We start from the raw sequence: 24,034 nt of genomic DNA, 5'->3' as shown, positions 1-24,034 counted from the left end.
CATACCTGCCGTAGAACTACGTAGAAAATTTGGAATTCTTTCTGAGCTTCTAAGACCTGATGGGGGGGGGTATCCACTTCCGCCAGAAATTGAAGCCGTTCCTCCGGAGAATAATCCAGCTTTTAGATTATTTCCGCCCGCGTTTCTTCTGCTACTAAGTGCGCCTCTTAGTGGCCAGGAAGGAACAAAACAGAAACTTCTAATAATTCCCTCACGTATAGAATAAAATAGGAGCGATACTATAACAACTATCGTTCCATGGGTTTCACGATCCTTCCCACAATTCTGTGAGGTAGTTCTATTATTTTCCCCATTTTACATATGCAGAAAGCGAAGTTTGGGGATTTGACTCCAAAATCCACACTTCTAATCAATTTGACTAACCTGTGTAGTTTTAAATTGTTGTTCTTGGTTTTGTTTTACTTAGATTTTGTATTTAAGATTATTACAAAAAATCAAATTTCGGAATGAAAAAAATTGTGCCTTGATTCCACAATTTGAACACAATACAAATGTCATCACTGATCTTGATAGTAGTTCCAGGGGCCAGATGGGGACAGAAGCTACACTGGATTGTGTTGTGACAGGATGAGAAGTGAGAAGGGAAGAGTGTTGACAACTCCCTCACGAGATTTTGACTGTAAAGGGTGGAGGAGTTTGAGGCACGAAGTCCCAGAGGAACGAAATGTGAAATGTCTTGTCTGAGGTCACACAGCTCACAGATGACATGGTTGAGACTGGAAACGCATTGTGCCTATGACTACACCACACCCCACAAATCCTGCTTGGCCACCAGGCTCTGGGAAGTCAGATGGGATACAGAGCATGAAAGCACTGTGCTAACAGCAGCCCACGTTATGTGTGTTGTGAAGGAAAAGGTCTTGATGGGGTCAGGCGGGCTGCTCAGAAACAGAGAGCATGCCTCCAACAGAGAAAGATGCAAGAGATTGGGAAGCAGTAACCAAAAAGGCTCAGTCTTTGGGGGATGAGAGACTGGCTGCGACCGTTTGCAAAGAGAAGAGCACAGGGGAGACTTTCCCATGTCTGCTGCTTTCCCATGAGCACTGAGGTCCCAGGACAAGAGGCTGGAGGTGCAACCTGCTGTTGCAAACCTGCTGTTGTCCTCTGGGCTCAGAACCCCAGCTTTTCAAACACAACTCTGGTCACAGCTCCTGAGCAAGAAATCACATCAGCTGGATCACAGGCAACATGAAAAAAACCTCCAATCTGGTTTATTTCAAAAGGGCAGAGGTCAAGACAGAGAAATACTCAGAAACTGCTTGTCTTTCCCTAGATACATCTGCCCTCTGAGACCCTGGACATTTTTGCTCAACAGAGAGCTGGCTCCAGGCCATCCCACTGAAATGATCTCTTCTATATGGCTCTTTACACTTCTTGCCCTGTGTCTGTGGCTCTGGGCTGGGAGCTGCATTGGCCACAGCCCCAGGGTGGCTGCATCGGACAACGCCAGGGCCACTCTAGTTGATGTAGTAGACTTTGTGGGCATCGTAATAGCCACAGGTCATGTAGTTCATGTTCCCAATAGGCCACCAGTGGTTGGGGTGGTAGGTGGCTGCGTAGGCATGGGGCTGGGGCTGGACACAACTGAAGAGTGCCAGGCTCCTGTCTATGGCCACAGTGGGCAGATAGAGCTGCAGCTTGTCCAGAAGATGACCCGGCCAGAAGAAATTGGGATGAGTTCGCAGGGAAACACTGGGCCTCTTCACCTTCAGCTTCCTGGAAAAAGAGAAGACAGGAAGTTTGTCGTGGCAGACGGGCCAGGGCTGGGGCTGCTTCTACTCAGCAGAGCTAGCCAACTGTGTGACCAGAGTGGAGGTGTGGCACTGTGACAAGCACTTTGCTTCCGTGTGGCGGCTTCCGTTATCCTGTCTACCCTCCCAATGGGGATGTAAAGACCTGGAAAGGGTAAGTTATTTCCCCCAAAGCCCCACAGCGAGCAAGTCGTGGAGTGCAGGCTTGACTCCCAGCTTGCTGCCTCAAAAACCCAAATTCTTTTTTTAAAATTAAAATTAATTTATGTTTGAGAGAGAGCGTGAGTGACCGTGGATGGGGGGGTGATGGGGGGATAGAGAGAGGGGGAGAGAGAGAAGGAGAAAGTGCAGAAATCGGAGTGGAGTTCAAGCTCACCCAGAACAGGGCTCAAACTCACGAACCATGAGATCGTGACCTGAGCCAAATTGGGATGCTTAACCGAGCCCCGCAGGCTTCCTGAACACCCAAATTCTTAAGTGTACACCATCAGTTCTCTAGAGGCATTTTAATATGATGTTCGGTATACAGCCTCCGGAGCTACCATTGCTGTGTTCAAATCCCAGCTCCACCACTTAATAGATGTGTGACTTTGAGCAAGAGAATTAATTTTTCTGTACCTCAGTTTCCCCTCTGTCAGGTGGGCATGCTAAGAGTAACTTTATAGGGTTGCTGACAGGATTTAAATGAGTTAAAACATGGAACACACCCACAGTGGTGCCTGCCTGGCAGTCTAAGTAGTTTCACTGCCTCTCCGTCCCTGGGCCTTGAGCCCTAGATACTGTGCACCGTGTAACATGCAGAGTCCCAGGCACCTCCTCCATGGTGAGGCTGGTCCTCCCCCTGCCCCCCAGCACCCCCCCACCTCCGGAGTTGGGTGATGCTACAGACCTGGTGAACTCCTCAAACTCCTTAAAGTGTATCTTCTTGATTTTCTTTGGTGTTTTCCTAGTAGATAAGAGAGAAAGGTATCTTGTCAGGACGGGGGAGGGAGGATTCCATGTTAATGGACCCCCAGGTCAGAGGACGTGGGGGTGGGCCTGTCTCTTGAGTCCAAACAAGATCTCCAAAAGGAGAATGTCTCTGCTTGGGCGGGGACCCTGACTGTCCCTCCACGCTCCAGGGGAACACACAGTGGGCTTGCTCAGCCATGGCTGGGCTCCCAACCTGGCCGGCTGGCGGGGTGGCTCCGGGCAGGTCACGTCCCTTTTCAGAGCCTCGCATTTCTTATTACCCAGAACAGAGACCTCCCGGGATAGCTGAGAGATATAATCAATGATTGGAATTGTTTGGGGGTCCCCGACTCTCAATTCCCCTGCCAGAGCCGAATCCAGCTTTTGGAACAAGGGTGGTGAAAACTAACTCCACAAATCTTGGGCCCGGCAGACATCACTCAGCAACCACAGACAGCCCTCCTTCCCAGCAGGCCTGCATCTGGCCTCAGGATCTTTGACAACACAGTCCAAGTAGCAGGATAAAACAAAGGTCCATCCCTGCCCTTGGGGACTTCTCTTCGTCCCTTATGGCTGTGGCCTACCTAAGCATGGACAGGAGACCCTTTCTCAGGTTCCCACCCACTCCCTAGGTTCCCGGTGCAGAAATGGATGTCAGCCACCCAGGGACTGGCAGTCACTAAGAGATCAGAAGGGGCTCTCCGGGCCACCAGCCTCCTGACTCATGCTCAGCTCTTCCTCACCAGCATCGTGGACAGGCCCCTCTGCGGGCCCAGGCCATGCCTTCGGTCGCGATCGTCCTGATGGGACAGATAAAACACCAACCATCGCCGCTCCCAAGGGCTAACTCTCTGCCGAACACCATGCGAGGAAGTTTATGTGCATTTCTCATCCGATCCTCATTGTGTATGGGAGGAGCTGTTACGCTCATTTAACAGGAAAAGCTGAGGCTCAAACAGTGAAGTATCTTGTCCATTTAACCTGCAGCCTGTGTGATTTCCACTCGGCTCTGCTGTGTCTCATCCCAGCTGTACTGGCCATCCCACCGCAGCGGGCAGCTGGCCGTGATCTAGAATGCGGGCAGTTCCGGGTCCCCTCCCCCTTGTGGGCAGCTGGCCCCTCCTCACCCCACATTAGCCCCGTCCCCACTCAGGGATGCAGGGAGGCTGCTTGCTCTCCGATCTGCAGCTACCCATGGATGCTGGCTCATAACCTGCCCATGGGGCACTGCCTTCCAGGGAAGGGCACTTCCTTAGAGAGGACTCAGGGTGGTGAGGGTCAGAGACAGGCCTCATTGCAGAGTTCCTTTCTCCTCCTCATGGAAGCCCACCGCTTGCCAGAGAAGACGGGACAAAGAAGGGACTGCCACCTCCGTCCTGTGTAGAGCCCCTGACAGCCAACCCGTGATTTGTGAAGGGGCCTCCCCATTTCTCTAAGAAGACCCTATTTTTAAGCTTTTGTAGAGAGGCTGAGACCACGTACGATGTGGTCGGGAGTGAGGCAAGGAGGCTGGGCCCTCAGACACTGGAAACTGGCCAGTCCCTGGGGCCCCGCTGCGTGGGACATGCTGGGCTGCTTGGCCCCAGGCATTGGCAAGACATGACACCTCAAGTGTGCCAGCATCCCAGCCCCGCAGCCGAAGGAGCAGCAGCGAGACAGAAGGCAAACGGCAGGGGAGAGTGGGGCCGATACTCAGCTTGTCAGTCTTCTTAGCCACAGCGTCGCTGAAGCCCTGGAACCTGAGCAGGGCCAGATTTGGACTGAAGATCTTCATGTCCGAGTAGTAGCCTCCCGGCTGCCGGATTGGGCGCACCTGGTCCTTCTGGAAAATGATTTTGTCTCCCGGGTATAGCAGCGCTGTAAGCAGCAAGAGAATCGTGGCCTATCAGTCCAACGCCCATCCCTGCCCTGAGCCTTTGGGACAGAAGGCGGATTTTTTTTTTTTATAAGTCTACATTTTTGTTTGAAAATGGTTTTTTTTGTATATACATTTTAAACTATTTATGTTTATTTTTAAATAAAAAAATTTTTTTACGTTTATTTATTTCTGAGAGACAGAGTGAGACTGTGTCTCAGAGTGAGACAGTGCGTGAGTGAGGAAGGGGCAGAGAGAGAGGGAGACACAGAATCTGAAGCAGCTCCAGGCTCTGAGCTAGCTGTCAGCACCGAGCCTGATGTGAGGCTCAAACCCATGAACTGTGAGATCACGACCTGAGCTGAAGTCGGACCCTCAACTGGCTGAGCCACCCAGGCACCCCTATTTTTTAAATTTTTAAAAAAGTTTATTTATTGAGAGAGAGGTGCAGGGGAGGGGCAGAGAGAGAGAGAATCCCAAGCAGGCTCTGCACAGTCGGCATGGCCAGCCCACAGCTTGATGTGGGGCTCAGACTACAAACCGTGAGATCATGACCTGAGCCAAAATCAAGAGAGTCTGACGCTTAACTGAATCACCCAGGCACCCCCTTAAACGTTTTATGTTTAAATGATTGTAGACTCACAGGAAGTTGCAAAGGTAGTGCAGAGGGTCCCTTAGACTCTTCCCCCAGCTCCCCCAGGGGTGACAGGGCATATGATCCTAGTGCAGTGTCAGGAAGTGGAGTTGGTTCAACACTGCTGTCTGGACTCGAGGTGCAGGAGCTAGTTTGTAACCAGGTCAGCCATAGCCCCGAGGCCTGGGTGCCGTCTGTGAGGCCTGTGTGGCCCCCTACACCCCATTCTGCAGGGGTCGTGCTGGTCAGGAGCCCCCAAGGAGGGGAGGTGCACCCAAGGCTTCACCAGGTTAACTGAGACCTAGTGGATGGTGGTTTTCCCCTTGCTCAGCATGCATCTCACAGATATCCTCAGGGGACTGCTCTAAGAAGTTGGAGCATAAAGAACACTGGGCCAGGGGCTCTGTCTTCCTGCAGCCATGGAGTAGTGCCTGTCCTATGATGGTAACACACGACTAGCGCATGTTCTAGAAGAAGTAATGGAAGGTTAGAGTCCAGGTTACTAATGCTGGTTATCTGGGGCTGGGGGTGGGGGGGGAGGGGAGGGACTGTGAGGATGAGAGGGGGGAGGCAAGGAGAAGATGCAGCATTGACATTTTTAAAAGACATACAGGAGTTTTTAAAAAGTTTATGTATTTTGAAAGAGAGAGAATGAGCTGGGGAGGGGCAGAGAGAGGAGGGGACAGAGGATCCGAAGCGGGCTGGATATGGAGCTGGAACTCATGAGCCGTGGGATCATGACCTGAGCTGAAGTTGGACGCTTAACTGATGGAGCCACCCAGGTGTCCTGATACATAGAATTTTTAAAACTATACTATATACATGTATATATAGATATGTGTGTGTATATATATATATATAGTTAAAAATAACTTACATAAATAATGTTTTATAAATAGAAAATAAAAAGAGGTCTATGAAAGGGCAATCACTAAAATATTAATGGTGTCAACTCAAGCTGGGGGGATTTTTTTTAATACTTATTTTTGAGAGAGAGCACGGAGGAGGGGCAAAGACAGAGAGAGAGACAGAGTGATAGAGAGAGAGAATCCAAAGCAGGCTCAGAAGTGTCAGCACAGAGCCAGACTCTTGAACTCAAGAACCATGAGATCATAGGGGAGCCTGGGTGGCTCAGTCGGTTGAGCATATGACTTAGGCTCAGGTCATGATCTCATGGTTTGTGAGTTCAGTCCCCACATCAGACTTTCCGCTATCAGTCCAGAGCCCGCTTCAGATCCTCTGTTCCCCTCTCTCTCTGCCCCTTCCCTGCTAGTGCTTTCTCTCTCTCTCAAAAATAAATAAACATTAAAAAAAAAAAAAAAAGCTCTGGGGTATTAAAAAGAGAGAGAGAGAGAAGAACCAAGAAATCATGACCTGAGCTGAAGTCGGACACTTAACAGACTGAGCCACCCAGATGCCCCCGGCTGGGGGGAATTTTACTTTTATGCTTTCAAAAAGAATTTCAGTGAGCAAATATCTCTAAAGTCAGGGGGAGAAAAATGATAAAGCTATATGCACTGGGGAGAGGGGAAATGCCTCAATGTTTTAGAACATGGGCCTTGAGCTTGAGGCCTGGATCCGAGCCCACCAAGCTCTAGTCTAGAACACAGACCTGGAAGTCCCAGTAGTTGAGTTTCTTTACTCACAGCAGAGCTGGCCTCTGTCCAAGAGACAGCCAGTAGACAGTGGCCAGGAGAGCAGTCGGAGATGGACTCAAGTTTTTTCCATCTAGAACCGAGAGGAAGCCCACCCGCGGCTGCTCCTGTGTGTCTGTGAGTGTGAGATCCCGCTGGGAGGTGAGGCCACAGACTCAGCAGCCGGCAAAACCTAGCGGTAGAGGGAGCCAGTAGTGCTTCGGTGTCCTGGCGGGGACAGAGGAGGCGCATCCAGAGGACAGACCTCACCCACAGGGCAGCCCAGGTGCCGGCAGGCCAGCCTGCATTTCGGAGGACAGTTCGTGGCATGTCCTCCGCGAGCCAAGACGAGAGAATATAAGCAATCAGGGAAGGGGAGACGGAAGGAAGGATGATTTGGTGAAAAGTCAGTGTTCAGAGCTGCAAGAGATTTCCTGGCGCTGCCCTCCCAGCCCAGGGGGGAGCCGGTGGCCACGCACGTGATGGGGTGCACTAAGTGACCACTTAGGTTGATTTGCCTGTGATCCTGAAGGCATTCGACTGTACACTGTCGTGCATGCCTGTTATGGGCTGAATTGCATCCCCCACCCCTCAAATTCACATATTGAAGCCCTAACCCCCAGAACCTCAGAATTTGTATTTGGAGAGAGGGCCTTTCTTTCCTTTTTTAAAAAAATTTTTAAAAATGTTTTATTTATTTCTGAGAGAGAGAGACAGCGTGAGCAGGGGAGGGTCAGAGAGAGAGGGAGACACAGAATCTGAAGCAGGCTCCAGGCTCCGAGCTGGCTGTCAGCACAGAGCCCAGTGTGGGGCCCGAACCCACGAACCATGAGATCATGGCCTGAGCTGAAGTTAGATGGTCAACTGACTGAGCCACCCAGGCGCTCCAAGAGAGGGTCTTTCAAGAGGTAATTAAGCTAAAGGTTGTGAGTGTGGGCTCAAATCTGACCTGGCTGGTGTCCTTGTAAGAGTAAATTTAGACACAAGAGAGGCAGAAGGTGGCACGAGTGCACGAGGAAAAACCATGTGGAGAGGCAGCGAGAGGGTGGCCAGAGGAGAGGAGGAGAAACCGGCCCTGTTGGCACCTTGATCTTGAACTTCCAGCCTCCAGAAGTGTGAGAAGATAAATGTATGTTGTTTAAGTCTGTGGTATTTTATTGTGGCAGCTCGAGCAAATTAATACAAGACCCCAGGCCCTATATGTTCTGCACTTGTTTCCCCCTCTCTTGGCAGAAAGATGGAAATAGTCCGTTGCAACTTTGAACTTGTTCTTAGGTAAGTCACCCCACCGTCTGTGTGCCCCTTTCTTTGAAAGCCAGGTTGCCACTTTGGCCATGGTTCCTTTCTGTGACGTTCCTGTGGGAAAACCTATGTCCCTTTGTGCTTTGAGAGCACAGACTTATAAGCCCACAATTTAAGACGCCAGCATTGCCACGTGGTCACCGGGGGTTATGGGGCTCTCTCCCGTCCCCATCTCTCAGAAGCACACACTCTACCCAGAGCTGGGGACGGTTCAGATCTGCCTGGATATATGAAAACACAGTTCTCCCTCAAGCAAAGGCTGAGACCAGTGTGGAAATCTCAGGGCTGAGTCCTGTGGTCTGAGCAGAGAGCCAAGGCCTCAGCAGCACTTGTCCCCTGGTGCCTTCTTACCTCTGTGCTGCCGAAGAACCAAGAAACAGGGCTGGCCTGGGGAGGTGGTTTGGGAAAAGCCCAGTACGGCATAGCAGTTATCGCTCCTATCAAATCTCCCCTTTGAAGTTGGGATTGTCCCTTTCGGCTCAACTTCAGGGCTCCCTCACCCAGAACTCCTGTCCTTGGAGCTTCCTGCTCTAAAGTGCTCAGCAGGCTCAGTGGGGGAACCCAGACTTCCAGACCTGTGGAACCTGTGAACCTCCAGGATTCTAGAAATCCCATGTTAACAGCAAAACAGGCTGGGCTGCCCCTTTCTCCTTGAGTATCCCCACTACAGACCACAGAGGCTTGGCCAGGGGCACGTCCGCCGGGGAAGGACAAACCTCAGGTGGACGCCACGTTCACCTGGGTTCCGAGCCCTCTCGGCAACTTCCCAAGGGCCAGGCTCCGAAGCTCTTACCTTTCATGAGGATGTCCTCTGTCAGCGGGAGGCCGTAGGACTCACAGAGCTTGCAGCACTGCAGGTAGACCAGAAAGTTGTCCCTGCGGGACACGTTGATGAGCTCCTTCATCTCCCCGTGGATGGTGGACGGGAGGCAGTGCTCATCAAAGTGCTTATTCCCACTGCGCACCAGGCGGCACTGCTCCGTGTACTGGATGGAGGGGATCTTGAGCTGCAAGGAGAACAGAGGTTGGCACCCACTTGCCTTCGTCTTCTTCCTGGTCAGATGCAGGTGTGGAGCCTCATCTACCTCTCCCCCAGGAGGGGAGATGATGAAGAATTAAAGGTGGGACCAAAGTTCAGTGACTTGGGAGAAAAATCACTCATGATCAAGGTTACCCCTGAAGAGGACTTGAGTGGTTAAGCCATGCGGTTCTGTGTGCACAGCCCCGTACGTGGATGTGCACACATCACTGTATGATACATACATAGGGAACAATGTAGATGCCCTATTGAAACAACATATCTGTGCTTGGCTGTCCGAGAACTTAAATTAGTCACAGACATCTGTGCCTTTGAGGTGGGGGCCACGTGCCAGGGACGGCAGAGCAAAGAAGAAGAGGCCTAGGGGATGGGGAGCCGCATTTGGCCTTCTTAGTTATTTACAAGAAACAAAAATCTATCCGTTTTTCAGCTTCTAACACCAGAATCACCACAACTCACAGGCTACATTTGGCCCAGTACCTTATAAAGAAAATTTCATTAAAAAAAAAAAGAAAAAGAAAAATTTATTGGAAAACAGGGACACTCATTTGCTTAGGTGTTGTCTGTGGCTGCTCTTTGCTACAAAGGCAGAACCAAGTAGTTGCCACAGAATGATAAAGCCCCAAAAGTCTAACACATTTATTTTCTAGCTTTTTATAGGGAAAGTTTGCTGACCTCTGCTCAAATATTTTGGGTTTTCCTTATCATGCAACTGAGTCAGATCTTAGTTGGTATAGCACTTACAATGCCTAGTATTTTATTATATAATAAAAATAATATGTATTTAAGGGCGCCTGGGTGGCTCAGTCAGTTAAGTGTCTGACTTCGGCTCAGTTCGTGATCTCATGGTTCGTGGGTTCGAGCCCCGTGTCAGGCTCTGTGCTGACAGCTCAGAGCCTGGAGCTGCTTTGGATTCTGTGTGTCTCTCTCTCTCTGCGCCTCTCCTGCTCATACTCTGTTTCTCTTTTTCTCTCAAAAATAAACATTAAAAAATTAAAAAGATAATATGTATTTATATATAGTATATTAATATTGTCTGCCTCTCTGAAGGCAGGGGCTGTTTTGTTCTCTACAACACCTAAAAGTGCCTGGCACTTTGCTGTCTCCCGATACATATGTGTTGGGTGAATTAATTGCCTTCACTGGTCATCTATGTCTGCAGTGCCCGCTTGGTGACAGGTCCTGTGTTGGGCACTTGGATTCCAGCTACGATGAAGACCTGGTCTCAGGATGCAAGGTCACAGTCAAAAAATGGGAAGAGAGGAGCTCCCTATACTTTTGGAAACATGATCTCATTACATCTTTGGAGAAACCTTGTGAGGCAGGTGTTGTTCTTATTATTAGAGGAGGGAACACAGGGGTAAAGAGCCTGCTCCCAGGAGTTCCCCAGCTAGAAGGTGCAGTGGACTTGAACCCAAGCCTGTCCAGGGGCCAAGCCCCGTGTCCTTCCCGTTGACCCGGTACCTTGTGCTGCCGCCTCCTCTCGCGGTACCGCTTGCCAACCTCCTCCATCTCCTCCAGAGTCAGGGGCCGCGCCTCCATCTGGGTGTCGACCACAGGCACGGTCAGCAGGTCCATCTTGCAAGGTTGTGGGGCTAAATTCACTTGCTTCTTGGACGGCCGCGATGGGGAAACTCTGCGCTTGGCAGGTCTATAATCTGCAAGGAAGGAGAGCCTGAGATGGGGCTCCGCTGAGGACTCCATCAAGCAGTGAGGTAACTGAGGTGACCAAGCAGGTGCGGGCCGGCCCTCCGCACACTTCCCCCGTGGCTCAGCAGGCCGTCCGAGAGGGACCTTGAAGGTACCCCTTCTCTCTGTCTCCACCGTGGCCTCCCTAGTGCAAGGCCATCCTGCCTCACCTGCATCACCCCCCACCCCTTCAGCCTTCTGGCTGCCATTCTCATCCTCTGGCACCTGGTCTCCACTGAACAGCAAATAGGACCTTTAAAAAATATAATCACCTCATCCCCCCTCCTGAAACTCTCTGCTGGCTTCCCACAGCACCTACACTAAAACCCAGAATCCTCTTTCTGCTCTGCAGGGCTCTGGTGAGGCAGAATCTGGCCTCACCTCAGCATCCGCGTGGTCCATCTCCACCTGCTCACCCCTCCCCCACGCCCCATAGCCACCCTAACTTCTTTCTTTGTTTTTAAAACGTTTTTTTTGACTACAGGTGTATTATTTATTTATTTATTTATTTATTCACTTACTTACTTACTCACTTTTGACAGAGAGAGAGAGTGAGTGACCAAGGAGCAGATTAGAACCCCACAAAGTGCAGAGAGAGAGGCAGAGAGTGTGGAGCCCAAGCTCACCCGACACTGGGGCTCGAACTCACCAGCCAACTCACACCTGAGCCCAAGTCCGATGCTTAAACGACTGAGCCGCCTGAGTGCCCCTCACCCTAACTCCTTTCTGTCCCCTGAAAATGTGCCCATCAGGGCCTTTGCCTGTGCAGCTCCCTGGGCTTGGGGTGTCGTTCACCAGCCTGGCGCCTCATCTGTCACTCAGGTGTCAGCTCTAATGGCTGCTTTGCAGAGAGGCCTTCTCTGACCATTGCCCCCTCACTCTTTCCTCTTTTCTTTAAGGCGTTAATCTCTGCTAGACATCATCTTGCTTAACCCTTTACATGGAAGCTATTGAAGGCAGAGGCATTGGCTTCTTCACTCCTGTGTTCCCAGTTCCCAGTTTCTAGAAGGATGCCTGGTACGTAGGAGGTGCTCAACAAAGAACCAAATGAAAGAACGTACCCCATTGCCCATGCCTTGATTCAGGCCTCCCCCATTCGGGGCTGAAATGAAGTCGTGGCCCAGCCACCTGCTAGTTTTGAGGCTGTTGACTGGTGGCTCAGCCTCCCTGAGCTTTAGAGCTTCCTCCCTGTGTAGCGTGAATTGTAGCTTTGACCGCCAGGGACTTGAAAGACAAACTGAGCTACCTGCTGTGGTTAAGGCTACCCAGCCCGAGTGCTACTGCCTTCTCTCTTTGAGCCGGCCACCCAGACTCTTGATGCTGCTGCCCCTTTAGGCAAAGCAAAAGATAGCCAAGTCCACTTACCCTGGGATGTTCTCCAGAGAAAAGGGCGATGACACAAATACTTCCTCTTGGCTTCAAGTCTATTTATTGGGAAATAGTAGGCCCCAAATACCTTTGCTGCAAACATGAATCACGGCACACTGTGGTCGTTCACTAAATGGCTCACAGCCAACTACACGGATAATGGTGAGCTTTGGTAATTTATAATGAAAAGGCAAAAAGATCGTGGATGGGAAGGCGGGCCCAGCTGGAGGCAGCCCCGAGCACGAGCTGGACATGAAGGGTGCCAGAGATTATGACTGTGGCGTGGTGATGCATGCAGTAGATGACTGTGGGGTGCTGTTTCCCTGGGACTCTGAGAGAGGCAGACACCCTGCCCGAGGGTGACGGGGCCGCTGCCCAGTGGCTTGTCCAGACTAGAGGTTGGAAATCTCTCTCTGCCCCTCCCCCACTCGTACTCTGTCTCTGTCTCTGTTTCTCAAAAGTAAATAAACATTAAAAAAAATTTTCTAAAAGCAAAAGAAAGAGGTTATATTTCGGGATATCCTATATTGTTATAGTTTTTATCATATTTGTTTACATTTGGGGAGGGCTCTGGAATGGTGGGTGGAGGTTTAAAGGAGGGCTTTAATTTTATCTGTAGTTGTTCAATTTTATTTTTTTTTTACACAACAATGGTACTAAGCTATAAAGAACCATGATGTACTCTTGTGTTGTAAATTCATAACCAGCACTATGGCTAGTCCATTTCTAATTTGCCTCCATGCTATATCTGGACAGACGGGGCTCCACAAGCACATGGCTTGGCAAATGGGACTCGAGCTGTGCACAACTCATACACTGTTCGTAGCAGCCCTGCTAATATCCCTGATCATAAAATATCAAAGTAGACTTTCCAGTAAACTCTAAACACATGCTAATTCTGGTTTCTGACTTTTAGTAAACTTTGCATCAATAAAATATAGATTAATAGTAAGGTGGCCTTGGACCCTCATACAAGATCTGAATCTCTTGGGTAAGCTTTGTTGGGCTGAAGCCACCTTTTGAGAATACTCCTTTAAGGACAAGGGCTGGGTCTTATTCATCTTTGATGGACATGGTAGTGGGGTACTCAAGAGAATATCTTACTCCTTAGTTGATCACTGGGCCTGGGGATTCCAGAATCTTGGCCCACCTATGGTAAGCCAAAGCTGGAAAACATAGTCAGGAGGTAAACCAAAGCCTCCACCATGCTTGCTCCCAGGATGGGGAAGTGGAGGCATGGGGGTGGGGGTGGGTACATACACTCCCTTGCAGTTAACAGAGTGCTTTTCTTATGAGCCAGTGACCACTGCTTGTAGGTGTTGGCTAGGATCTCTGTGGTGATGCTGTTGTCCTTTCCCAGAGAGCTGAGATAGATCACAACATCTTCCACCTCCTGGTTTTTCAGAGGGACTCCAACCTAAGGAGAGAAGAGAAACCACCAAGGTGGGCAGGCTCCAATCCAAACATCCAACCAGTATGGTCAAAGCCTTACCATCCTGGCCCTACTTCCCCTGTCTAGTTTCATCCACAGCCACTCCCACCTCAGCTGGAGCTCAGATCCCTTTCTAAAGCCCAGAACACACCCTGCACTTTCTCACCCTCTGCCTTGACTCAGGCATTTCTTCCCTCTGTCTGAAGAACTCCTATCCCTCCTTCAAAACCCAGTCTAGATATGCCCGTATCTTTGCAGAGTCTGCTACCCCTGCCTTCTGGGCTGCCACCCCACTCCATACCAATCTCAATGACAACTTTCCCACACTGGACTGGAGAAAAGATTTCACGTCTCTCATCCTTGCCCATGAGAAACACATCAGCTTTCCTTAACTGAAGAAAAAATAAGATCTGAAGTACAATACACATTACTCTTTCAGGGATGGTGAGCAACTTTATAGGCATATAATGCTTGCCAGCAATACTGAATATTCAAGAAGGAAAGTTTTTAAGGAAATAGAATTTTGTTCAGCTTCTTTATTTTTTTAAAATGTTTATTTTTGAGACAGAGAGGGACAGAGCAGGGGAGGGGCAGAAAGCGAGGGAGACACAGAATCCGAAGCAGGCTCCAAACTCTGAGCTGTCAGCACAGAGCCTGACACGTGGCTCAAACTAGTCAAGATCATGACCTGAGCTGAAGTTGGAGGTTCAACTGACTGAGCCACCCAGGCACCCCACTCCTCAGCTTCTTGTAGTCAGTGTTCACTGGGCTTTCCTTAAAGAGGGTCAGAACTCTCCTGGTCCTAGAGGACTTAATGTTTTATCTATTTGGTTATGATGCTTAAAAACCTATATATATATATATATATGTTTTTATATATTATATTATATATTTAATGTTTTGAAATGTTGTTTAGGTGAGTACATGTCACGAAACAACAGTGTGAAAACTGGTGATGATTTAAAACCATAAAGATGTAGCAGGCAGCATCCTAAAGTGTTTTATAGAGGTACCTTTTATTCAAAGCATATAAAAGCTTAATTTATCTAGACCATAGGTCAGCAAACCTTTCCTATAAAGAGTCAGATAGTAAATATTTTAGGTTCCATCAACAATATGATCTCTATCATAACTGCTTAAATCTGCCACCATAGCATGAAAGCAGCCATGACGATACATATAAATGAGTGTAGCTGTGTTCCAATAAAACTTTATTTACAAAAACAGAGGCAGGCTGGATCTGACTTCAGGGCCCTAGTTAGCAGATCCCTGCTAGACCAACAGAATTTCTGTAATGATGGAAATGTTCTATATCTGTGCAGGCCAATAGAGGAACTGCTCACCACATGTGACTCCTAAGCACTTGAAATGTAGCTGGTGTGACCGAGGAAATGGACTTTTAAATTTTATTTTTTATAATTAATTAAAATTTTTTGAACAGCTGGTGAAAGTGTGGTCTGTGGACCAGTACCATAGACATCACTGGGAGCTTATTAGAATACAGCAACTTGGGCCCTCCACAGAGGTACTGAGTCAGAAGCTGCATTTTAACAAGACCTCTATGGGATCACATGCCAATGACGGTTGGAGAAGGTCTGGAAGGTTCTAGAAGCAAGACAGAAAGCCCAACAATCTCTGTGCCCAGTTCTGGGGTCTGATGGGCAAGATAGTGATTCCCCAGGTAGCTGACTGGTTATGGGGGTCGTCTCTGCAGACTTTCCACTCAGGAAGGGGCATTCAAGATCAGACTCAGGCAGGGGTGGTTTTAGGAGTCTGATGGGGCCACAAGTTGTGTTTTCCAATCTGTCTTAACAAGTAACCAGGCTGATGGTCTGATCTACTTTTCAGCTGGTCCAGGACCTGAGTGGGGGCTGGATGCATGCATATCTTCCCCACTCAGGCCAGCCTGGATGGAGGGAACATGGGAGGCACTTACCGCCTTCAGAGCCACAATGAACTCCTCCCTAGAGACCTTATGGTGCTCGCCCCCGTCCACCTTGCTACATATCTCCAGGATCTTGATCTTGCGGCTGTGCAGGTAGGAGTACAAAGCTGATAAGGCAGAGGGCTTGGGCAATCGGAGCTGGGGCACCAGTCGGCGGGCAGGCCGGGGGGTCTTCTGCAAGAGGTGAGAGAGGGAGCAGAGGAGAGAATTCAGGGGAGATGGGCCACTGGACTGCAATTCCCAGAGAGAGAACGGGGTGGGACTGAGCAGCTCCCGACAGACAGCACGGGGGAGTGCAAGGAGCACTGGGTTCAGGGGCGGCGGGGTGCCTCAGGTTGTGATCTTCTGGTTCATGAGTTCGAGCCCTGGATCTAGCATCTCTGCTGTCAGGCAGAGCCTCTGTCCCCCTTGCTCTCTGACCCTCACCTGCTTGCATTTTATAAATAAAAATAAGCATTAAAAAAAAAAAAGGAGCATTGGATTCAGGGCAACAGCGTTTCGCCAGGGATACTTTGTGTCTCTGGACCTCCATTTTTCTATCAGAAACCAGGGGGGCTGGACATCATGAGAGCCAAAATTTCACTCTAACCCACATCTCTTCTGTCAAACACGCCAGAATTATAATCCCACCAGGCTCTCAGGGCACCAAAACATATGCCCCTGCCTGAAGCCAGATGCGGCTCTCTAATCCACCCACCTTCCAGCCTTTGCTCCCGCCAGACCTCCTGCCCAGAACATTCTTCCTTCTCTCTCTACCTGTCCAGCTCCTACACTTCCTTTACTTCCTGGTCATCGGGAGTATTTCAGAATAATACTCCCTTACCTTGGTGCAGCACCTGACAGTTTACAAAGGGCCTTTCTGTTCCCTGCTCTGTGGCTCCTCTGTGTTTAGGACCCACCTCAATTAACAGCAAACTGCAGTCATCAATCTGATGTGTCTGCCTCCCCCGTTAACATGTGAACATCTTGAAAGCAATACAGTGTCTTTTTTAGCTACTTACCTCTACCTCCCATTCATCCACTGAACAAGCCCCCCCCAGCCCTAGACAGATAGGCAGTAATTGTTTGCTGAATGAATAAATGATGCTGTAAGTTAGGTATTAGGTATACGGTGTTACTTTCCCTTTTTACAAATGAGGAGCCAGGCTGAGAGAAGTGAAGTGACTTGCCTAGGGTCACACAACCCATAAGCAGCAGAGCTGGGTTTCTCATCCAGGCCCAGTGTTTGTTTGGGTTTTTTTTATGTTTTTTATTTTTATTTTTTTTATTTTTGAGAGACAGAGAGAGACAGAGTGCAAGTGGAGGAGTCAGGGAATGCAAAGCAGGCTCCAGATCTGCTGAGGACCAGATCAGACAGCTAGGAAAGAGCAGGGTTGGGTTTAAACTCAAGCTGCCTGAGCTTTTATCCCAACTTCACTTGAACTGGGAGAAATTTGAAGTGTTCGCGTTACCAGGAAATGTCACAGAGAGGTAGGCACTGGGGGGCGAGGACTTGGTATGACTGCCACCAATGACCTCTACGGGACTGGACAATTTGTCAGCCTCATCGAGCTTCTATTTCTGTATTTATAAAAGGGAGTCCCCCTTTTTCTCCCAACCTCACATCTGTGATCCTCACGGTCGCACTGTGAGCACCTGCTAGGCACGTGTAGGCCCTCAACAAACACGTGCCAATGAACAAATGAATGCAGAATGCATATTTTTAAAATACATCCCCATAGATGGAATGCCGGGGGACCCCCTTGGGTGGTTTTAAGATATAGTCACAAATTCTTCAACTCTCCTCCCTTCTAAATGGAACCTGATTCCCTTCCCCTCGAGTGTGGATAGTACCTAGTGACTTGCTTCTGACAAACAGAATACGGTGAACGTGATAATGGGGTTCTCCTGAAACTCAGGTCTGCTGAGATGATGTCACAAAAGGCATTGCAGCCTCTTCCTTGCTGCCCCTGGACCATTCATTCTGGGAGACGCTGGCTGGTATATGGTGAGGATGCTCAAGCAGCCCTGCAGAGAGACCCCTGTGGCCAGGAACTGAGCCACGTGAGCAAGCTAGCTTGGAAGCGGATCTTCCTGCCTAGGTCAAGCCTTGGGATGTCTATGGTGCATGCCAACAACTTGAGATGAGGGTCACCAGCTAACCTCCTCCCAGATTCCTGACTCTGGGAAACAGTGGGGTCATCAACGTTGCTTTAATGTTTGAGGACATCTGTTATGCAGCAATAAATACCCAATACACCTCCCTCTGGGGGCTTCTCTTCGCTCCTTTTTGAAATTAGATGAATGACCTCTATCCTGCCTAATCCATAGGGAGTGAAATGACAGCATGCCCCTAACACCTTCAGTGTCTTCATCCACAAAGGGGACTACTCACCTTGGAGGCCCTGATAGTCATCAGTTCGTCTAACAACTGGTCCTCCTGCTTCTTCTGGATCACGTGTAAGACCTTGGCCTCTGACGGTGTGAGGCTGGGCTTGTTCTGAAGCCACCTCTCTGTGTTGCCAAATGACTCCAGGTCCTGGCGAAGCTTCAGCCTCCGGCTCAGCCAGGTCCTCACGTCCTCTGGCTGCCCTTGGACGTCCCTAGCTCCCAGGGCTTTGAAGCTGGAGACTGGCTGTGGGGGCATCCGGGGTTGGTCCGTGAGATTGATGGGTATCGGATCCTCTTTTTGAGGCAAGATGATGATCCGCCGGCGGCATCGAGGCAGGTGGAAGTCCTTTTGCTTGAACTGCTTGAAGCAGTGGGCGATGACCGGTTCCGGATCGAAGATGGGGCCCTGGCTGGCATTTTCATCATCACTTGAAGTCGTAGACTGGCAGAGCTCTTGGAGGAAGAGGGTTAAGAGGTGGGCTTCTTTCAGAAGAGGGCTAACGGAGCCAGGAAGGAAAAAATGCTACAGCACCAGGCTGGGTTCCCAGTCTTTATCATTGCTTTGCTATTAATGCCAAGATAATTACATCTAATGTGATTGTGCATTCCTGACGGCAGGCACTACACTAAGGTCCTTATATGTTTTCTCTGTTTTAACCTTCTCGGATTTTACTCCTCCTCCTCTCCATCCCCCCCTTCCCCCTAGTATTCCTTATCGGCAATCAGAATGATCTTTAATTAATTAATTAATTAACTTAAAGTTTATTTATTTATTTTGAAGAAGAGTGAGTGGGGAGAGGGGCAGAGAGAGAGACAGGGAGGGAGAGAGAGAATCTCAAGCAGGCTCCGCACTGTCTGCACAGGGCTTGATGAAGAACTGAGCCAAAATTAAGAGCCCGACACTTAACCTACTGAGCCACCCAGGTGCCCCCAGAATGATCTTTAAAAAAAAAATGCCATTCTCATCTGGTCTCATCATCCAAGCAGAGGCTTTGAAGCTAGAATGCTCTGGCTGTGCCCTGGCTCTGCTGCTTAACAGCTGCATGTGCTTGGACAAGTCACTTAGGGCCCATCTCAATCTCTCATGTGTACAATGGGCATAAAGATGGCAGCAACCTTTACTGAGTGGTGGAGATGGTTAGAATCAGTCCATTTTCAAGTTGCTTTGTTCATAGCAAGTGCACTGTGTGTTTTTTTTTTTAAAATATACTTGCTCTTTGCCTAGTTTGAAACCCTTCTATGACTTTCCACGGCCCTTTAGTTAAAGTCCCATGACCCCCCTCTGCCAACCTTTCCCACCTCATCACTTGCCTATCTTTCTTTACTGTGTCCCAGACGCCTTGACCTTGAATGGTCCCTGAGTGGTCCAAGCCCCATCCTGCCCTAAGGTTTTGCAGGTATTGTTCCATCTGCCCGAAGTGCTCCTCCCCCATCCATCCCCTCCTTGCTCCTCTTCCTCAGACCAAATGTTGCCTGTCTAGCTCCCAAGCTTTGTTATAGCCTCATGTTATCGCTGCATAATATAACATACTTTTCCTGTGGATCACTTATCACAAGTTTTTAAGTTGGGGGCTGCAAAGGGTGACCCTTGTGCTGAATGAGGCTTGGGTTCTGTTTCGTTTCACGCATTGGTCAAAATTTTCCACTTTGAGTTACTTTAGGCTGGAGCGTGCCCTCTCCAGCTTGCTGTAGTCTCAGACTATTCTCTATGGTCTTTTTTTTTTTTTTTTAATTATTTCGAGAGAGTGAGAGAAAGAGAGAGGGAGTGAGCAGGGGAGGGTCAGAGAGAGAGGGAGACACAGAATCTGAAGCAGATTCTGAGCTGTCAGCACAGAGCCCGACGCGGGGCTTGAACTCATGAACCATGAAACTATGACCTGAGCTAAGTCAGACACTCAACCAGCTGAGCCACCCAGGTGCCCCCATTCTCTAGTGTCTTATACACAGCTCAGTTCATTTATTAAGTGCCTGCTGTAGGCAGACAGTTGTGTTTGAAATCTCTGGTGTCATTACTTGGTTGGTGTTTATTTTTTCAATAGACTACAGACCCGGACTTCCTGTCTCCTGTCCCCTGCTGGAGACCCAGCACCTCCACGTGCCAGCATATGCTGGGAGCTCAGTAGCTATTTGGTGAAAGAGTGGATGTCAAGGGGACAGACCATTTGACATCACAGAGGTCAGCTCTATGATTATACCATATTACAGAGAAGGGCACTCAGGCCCAGAGAGGCCCGAAGTTGCACGGTTGTTTATTAGCAGACCTGGGACCTGAACTCTGGTTTGCTGGCCCCAGAGCTTGGCTCTTAGCCATTAATTGATAAGACCAAAGCCTGTCCCCTAATTGTTCTCAGTACCTCCCGAAGCTGTTATGAAGATCAAATGAGTAACAGATATGTGACTGTTTTAAAATTCATAAGGGATATAATATTATTAAAAATATTATCACCATCGTTTTCCTTCTAAGCCCTCCCGCCTGCTTTAAAACCCTTTCATCGCCTCCAGAGTAAAATTCAGTCTCCTTAACCTCACCCCACCTGGCACACCCACCTCTGCCAGCCTGAAGGGCTCCTTCTCTTGTTCTTTCTGGCCTCACCCTGTATTTGTATCCAAGCTGAGCTGACTGTGGGTCCTCGGTCCCCTGGCCCTGCCCCCGTGCTGTTTCCTCTTTCCGGAATGCTTAGGAGACTTAGGTCAGGCACCAGCACCCCTTAAAGCCCTCACATCCCCTCTGGGTTCCCACAGCCCCATGCTCACCCCCATCATAGCATTTACCGTGCTTTTCTGAATGAGGATGCTCTCTGGGTCTTTCTTTCTCACCAGCCTGTGAACTTTCCAATGGCAAGGACTATATCTTATTCCCACGTATCCCTGGTGCCCAGCCTGGCACAAAGTGAACATTCAGCACATTTGTTAAGCCTCCTTACAATGGCCATGCTTTTCTTTCGTGGTCAGAAAACAATACGTATACATCAAGGTGGACGGAAGTGAACACTTCTCCGCCACCCATTTATCGTTTCTTTGAGGACAAGATGCTGGGTACAACTGAGAATGTAGCCATTCATCCAACCAGCATTTACTGAGAATCACCCGGTACTTGGCATAGCCGGGTGCACGCAGATCCAAACGAGGCTGGACATCGGACCACAGAGTGCTGGCATGGAACAAGGTGGGTGATCAGAGGGGTAACAAGATGCTCTCAGTCGGGGGAATGATGCTGATGGAGGGACTCGGGAGGTCATCATGAAGGAAGGAAGACACATGCCTTCAAGAATGGGTCAGATTTCAAGGGGTGGAGGGGCCAGTGTGGGAAAGGTCAGGGGTGGGGTTTGAGGATTTGGGGTTTACTAAGTAGTTCCACAGGGTGGAAGTATATTGTGTGTGAAGGAGGAGTTAATGGGAAATAAAGCTGGAGTCATCTTGAATGCCAGGTTAAGGGGTTTAACCTTTACACTGTTGACCCTGGGAATACACTCAAATATGCTCCTACCTGGTCTTGTCGCTGTCACTTGTACCCACCTGAGACCCCAAATCCATGATCTTCCCTTAGCCAGAAGGGTCATCCCTCTCCAACCCCCCGCCCTCAAGCCCTTCAATGGTTTCATTGAAATGGCTTCTTGGTGCCCTTAGAATAAATGAGCCCCTCCTATGATGGCCCCCACAGCCGCCCTCACTGGGGCCCTGCTCCCTGCTCCTCCTTCATCTCTCTGCACCCCCTCTCTCTTGCTCACTTCCCTCCAACTGCATGAGCCTGCTTTCTCTTTGTCCATCCCTCCTAGTTCCATCCTGACTTGGTTTGGGCATTTGCCGTGCCCTCTGAAGGGCATGGGATTCCTCCAAGAATTCTGCGGGCTGAGTCCTTTTCACTGTATGGTTCTCAGCCCAAGTGTCACTTCCTTAAAAGTCACCCTGACTACCCTATCCAAGGTCACATGCCCCCTGCACCAGGGAGCTTCCATTCTAGTGATCTTTGGGGTTCTATGTCCATTTATAGAAAAGTGAGGTGGGCTCTTATGTTAAAAGATGTCACCACACAGTTGTGGGCAGAGACTGTGTGAAAATGTTCCTAAGGGATTGTGAGGACAGCTTTCAGAGGCCAACTAGCCCCAGTGCTTTCCCAGGTCAGGGATCTCTTTCTGCAATGCCCCTGGCAGATTTTGCCTCTGTTCGTATACACCTCTGGTGACAGGGAGTTCTCTACTCACACTGTGGTGCCTGATTCTGATTCCTAGAAAAGACTTCCTTATATTGACCCAGATTTTATTTCCCTGGAATTTCTACCCCTTGGTCCTAGTCCTCCCCACCGATGTTCCAGATAACACATTCCTTCCCTCTTTCCTGGGACAGCTCTTCAGGTATCTGGAGACAATTCAACTCTCTTGAAATCCTGTTTATCTTGGCTCTGATTCAAATCTCGCCCTAAGTCCCATCCTACCTCTCTGGCCACTTGCTACTTGGCTCCTCTTTTCTGGGCCATCCCTTAAAATTGGTGCCTTTCAGAAGGTTCATACCTGGGCTTTCTCCTCCTCCTTCCTTCCTCTTCTCCTCCTCCTTCTTCCAAACACTCTCCTCTACTCTCATGTTTCTGTGGCCTTCTAGGTGCTGAGGACACCCATACCAATAAATTTATGACTTGAAATTAGCTCTCATTTTCTACATACAGTTGCTCCTAAAATATCTCCATTTGGATGGCTTACAGGGATCTCAGGCTCAACCAACTAAGACTGCACTGGTCTCCATGTCCTGTTCCCACCAAATCTGTTCCTCCTGGTAGGCTCCCGATCTCTGTGAAGGGCACCTCCATCTCTAGGTCACCCTAGTTACCAACCCGAGTATCATCTTTGGTTTCTCTTTTCGTGTTCCCTGTTCAGTCAGTCCTCAAATCCCCCTAGTCCCCTCTAGCCTGGCCACTCTCCGTCACCTCTCAGTATCTTTGGTCTGGACGTTTCAGACAGCCCCAGAGCTCGTGATTCTGGCCTCAGCCTTCAAGTCTGCTAATTCACTCTGCATTTGCTGTTGCTCCCAATCCAATAGTGTCATTTCCAGTGGCTTCTCCATCTCCTATCTCACAAGATCTTTATGATCTTGTCCCTTCTGACCTCTCATCTCTGGCAACACTCAAACTACCAGCAGTTCCCCGAAGACACTGTATCTCTGAGCCTCTCTGCATGGGCTTCCATTGGCCTGGAATGCCTTTCCTCCCCCTCTTAGCATAGAGAACTCCTTGTATCCTTAATTTTAAGCCCAAGTGTAAAGAGCTCTTTCAGAACCTTAGAATTGTTCTCACCCATTCTTTACACTTAGCAGACCTCTTACTCTTGGGTGTCACCCCCCAGACCTGGCACCCACCCCTTCTTTTTCTGTATTATCCGTTTATCTGCTTGTCCTTCATCTCTGAAGTCGCAGGGTTTTCCCGCAGCCAGCTATCACCAAACATGCTTCTTCTCCAGTACCCAATACATTAATATCCGGAGGAGAAGTGGAGCGCAGTGGGCAAGACAGAGGGCCCTGGATGCCTTTCCCAGGCACACGGGTTGGACCTCTGATTTCAGACCAAGGCAACTTGGCCCACTCCTCCAGCCTGGGAATGGAAATCTGAGAAATGTGCACGACCAGCCCCGGGACTCCCCGGCAACCCCTCCCCCAGAGAGAGGACGGCACAATGAGATATTGGCCTCCTGTCCTTGCCCTCACCCCACTTGCACGCGTCAGCACGGGCCTGGGGGCTTCCCGGAGGCGGCGCTGCTTCCCGGGAATTTACCGAGCAGCGACAGGTACAGAGCCTCAGACATTTCACAGGAATCGTCCATGGTCGCAGCGTCGGGGGCGGGTGTTGGAGAGCGTGTGGGTCTGTGTTTGCTTTCGCTGGCGTGTCAGGGTACCAAAAAACAGGAATTCCAAACTTCGCAGCAAAGACTCAACTCGCCGGAGCCTAGAAGCGACTGTTGCCAGGACTACAGACGCCCTGCGCTGATTGGCTGAGATTTGCCACGCTCCTGCCGTCTGTGGGAGGGGGCGGGTACCGGGGAGCACCCTCCCACTCCCA

The 24,034-nt window shown here is 49.6% G+C and overlaps 1 protein-coding gene across 1 annotated transcript; it reads right to left on the bottom strand.

Moving 5' to 3' along the window:
• Window positions 1-1,226: 1,226 nt before the first annotated feature.
• EFCAB12 (EF-hand calcium binding domain 12) lies at window positions 1,227-24,034 on the bottom strand. The gene is made up of 9 exons (XM_039231388.1): window positions 23,750-24,034; window positions 17,996-18,444; window positions 15,613-15,795; window positions 13,505-13,661; window positions 10,652-10,845; window positions 8,942-9,155; window positions 4,421-4,580; window positions 2,662-2,718; window positions 1,227-1,737 (listed from the first exon to the last, which is right to left on the bottom strand). Exons 1-9 carry the CDS (start codon window positions 23,796-23,798, stop codon window positions 1,479-1,481), a joined length of 1,722 nt encoding a protein of 573 aa, XP_039087319.1. The 5' UTR covers window positions 23,799-24,034; the 3' UTR covers window positions 1,227-1,478.

The sequence above is a fragment of the Hyaena hyaena genome, unplaced genomic scaffold (assembly GCF_003009895.1).
Source record: "Hyaena hyaena isolate Hyena2069 unplaced genomic scaffold, ASM300989v1 scaffold_56, whole genome shotgun sequence".
NCBI lineage: Eukaryota > Metazoa > Chordata > Mammalia > Carnivora > Hyaenidae > Hyaena > Hyaena hyaena.
Note: the sequence above shows the minus strand (reverse complement) of the source record. Positions and strands in the feature narration are given on the sequence as shown.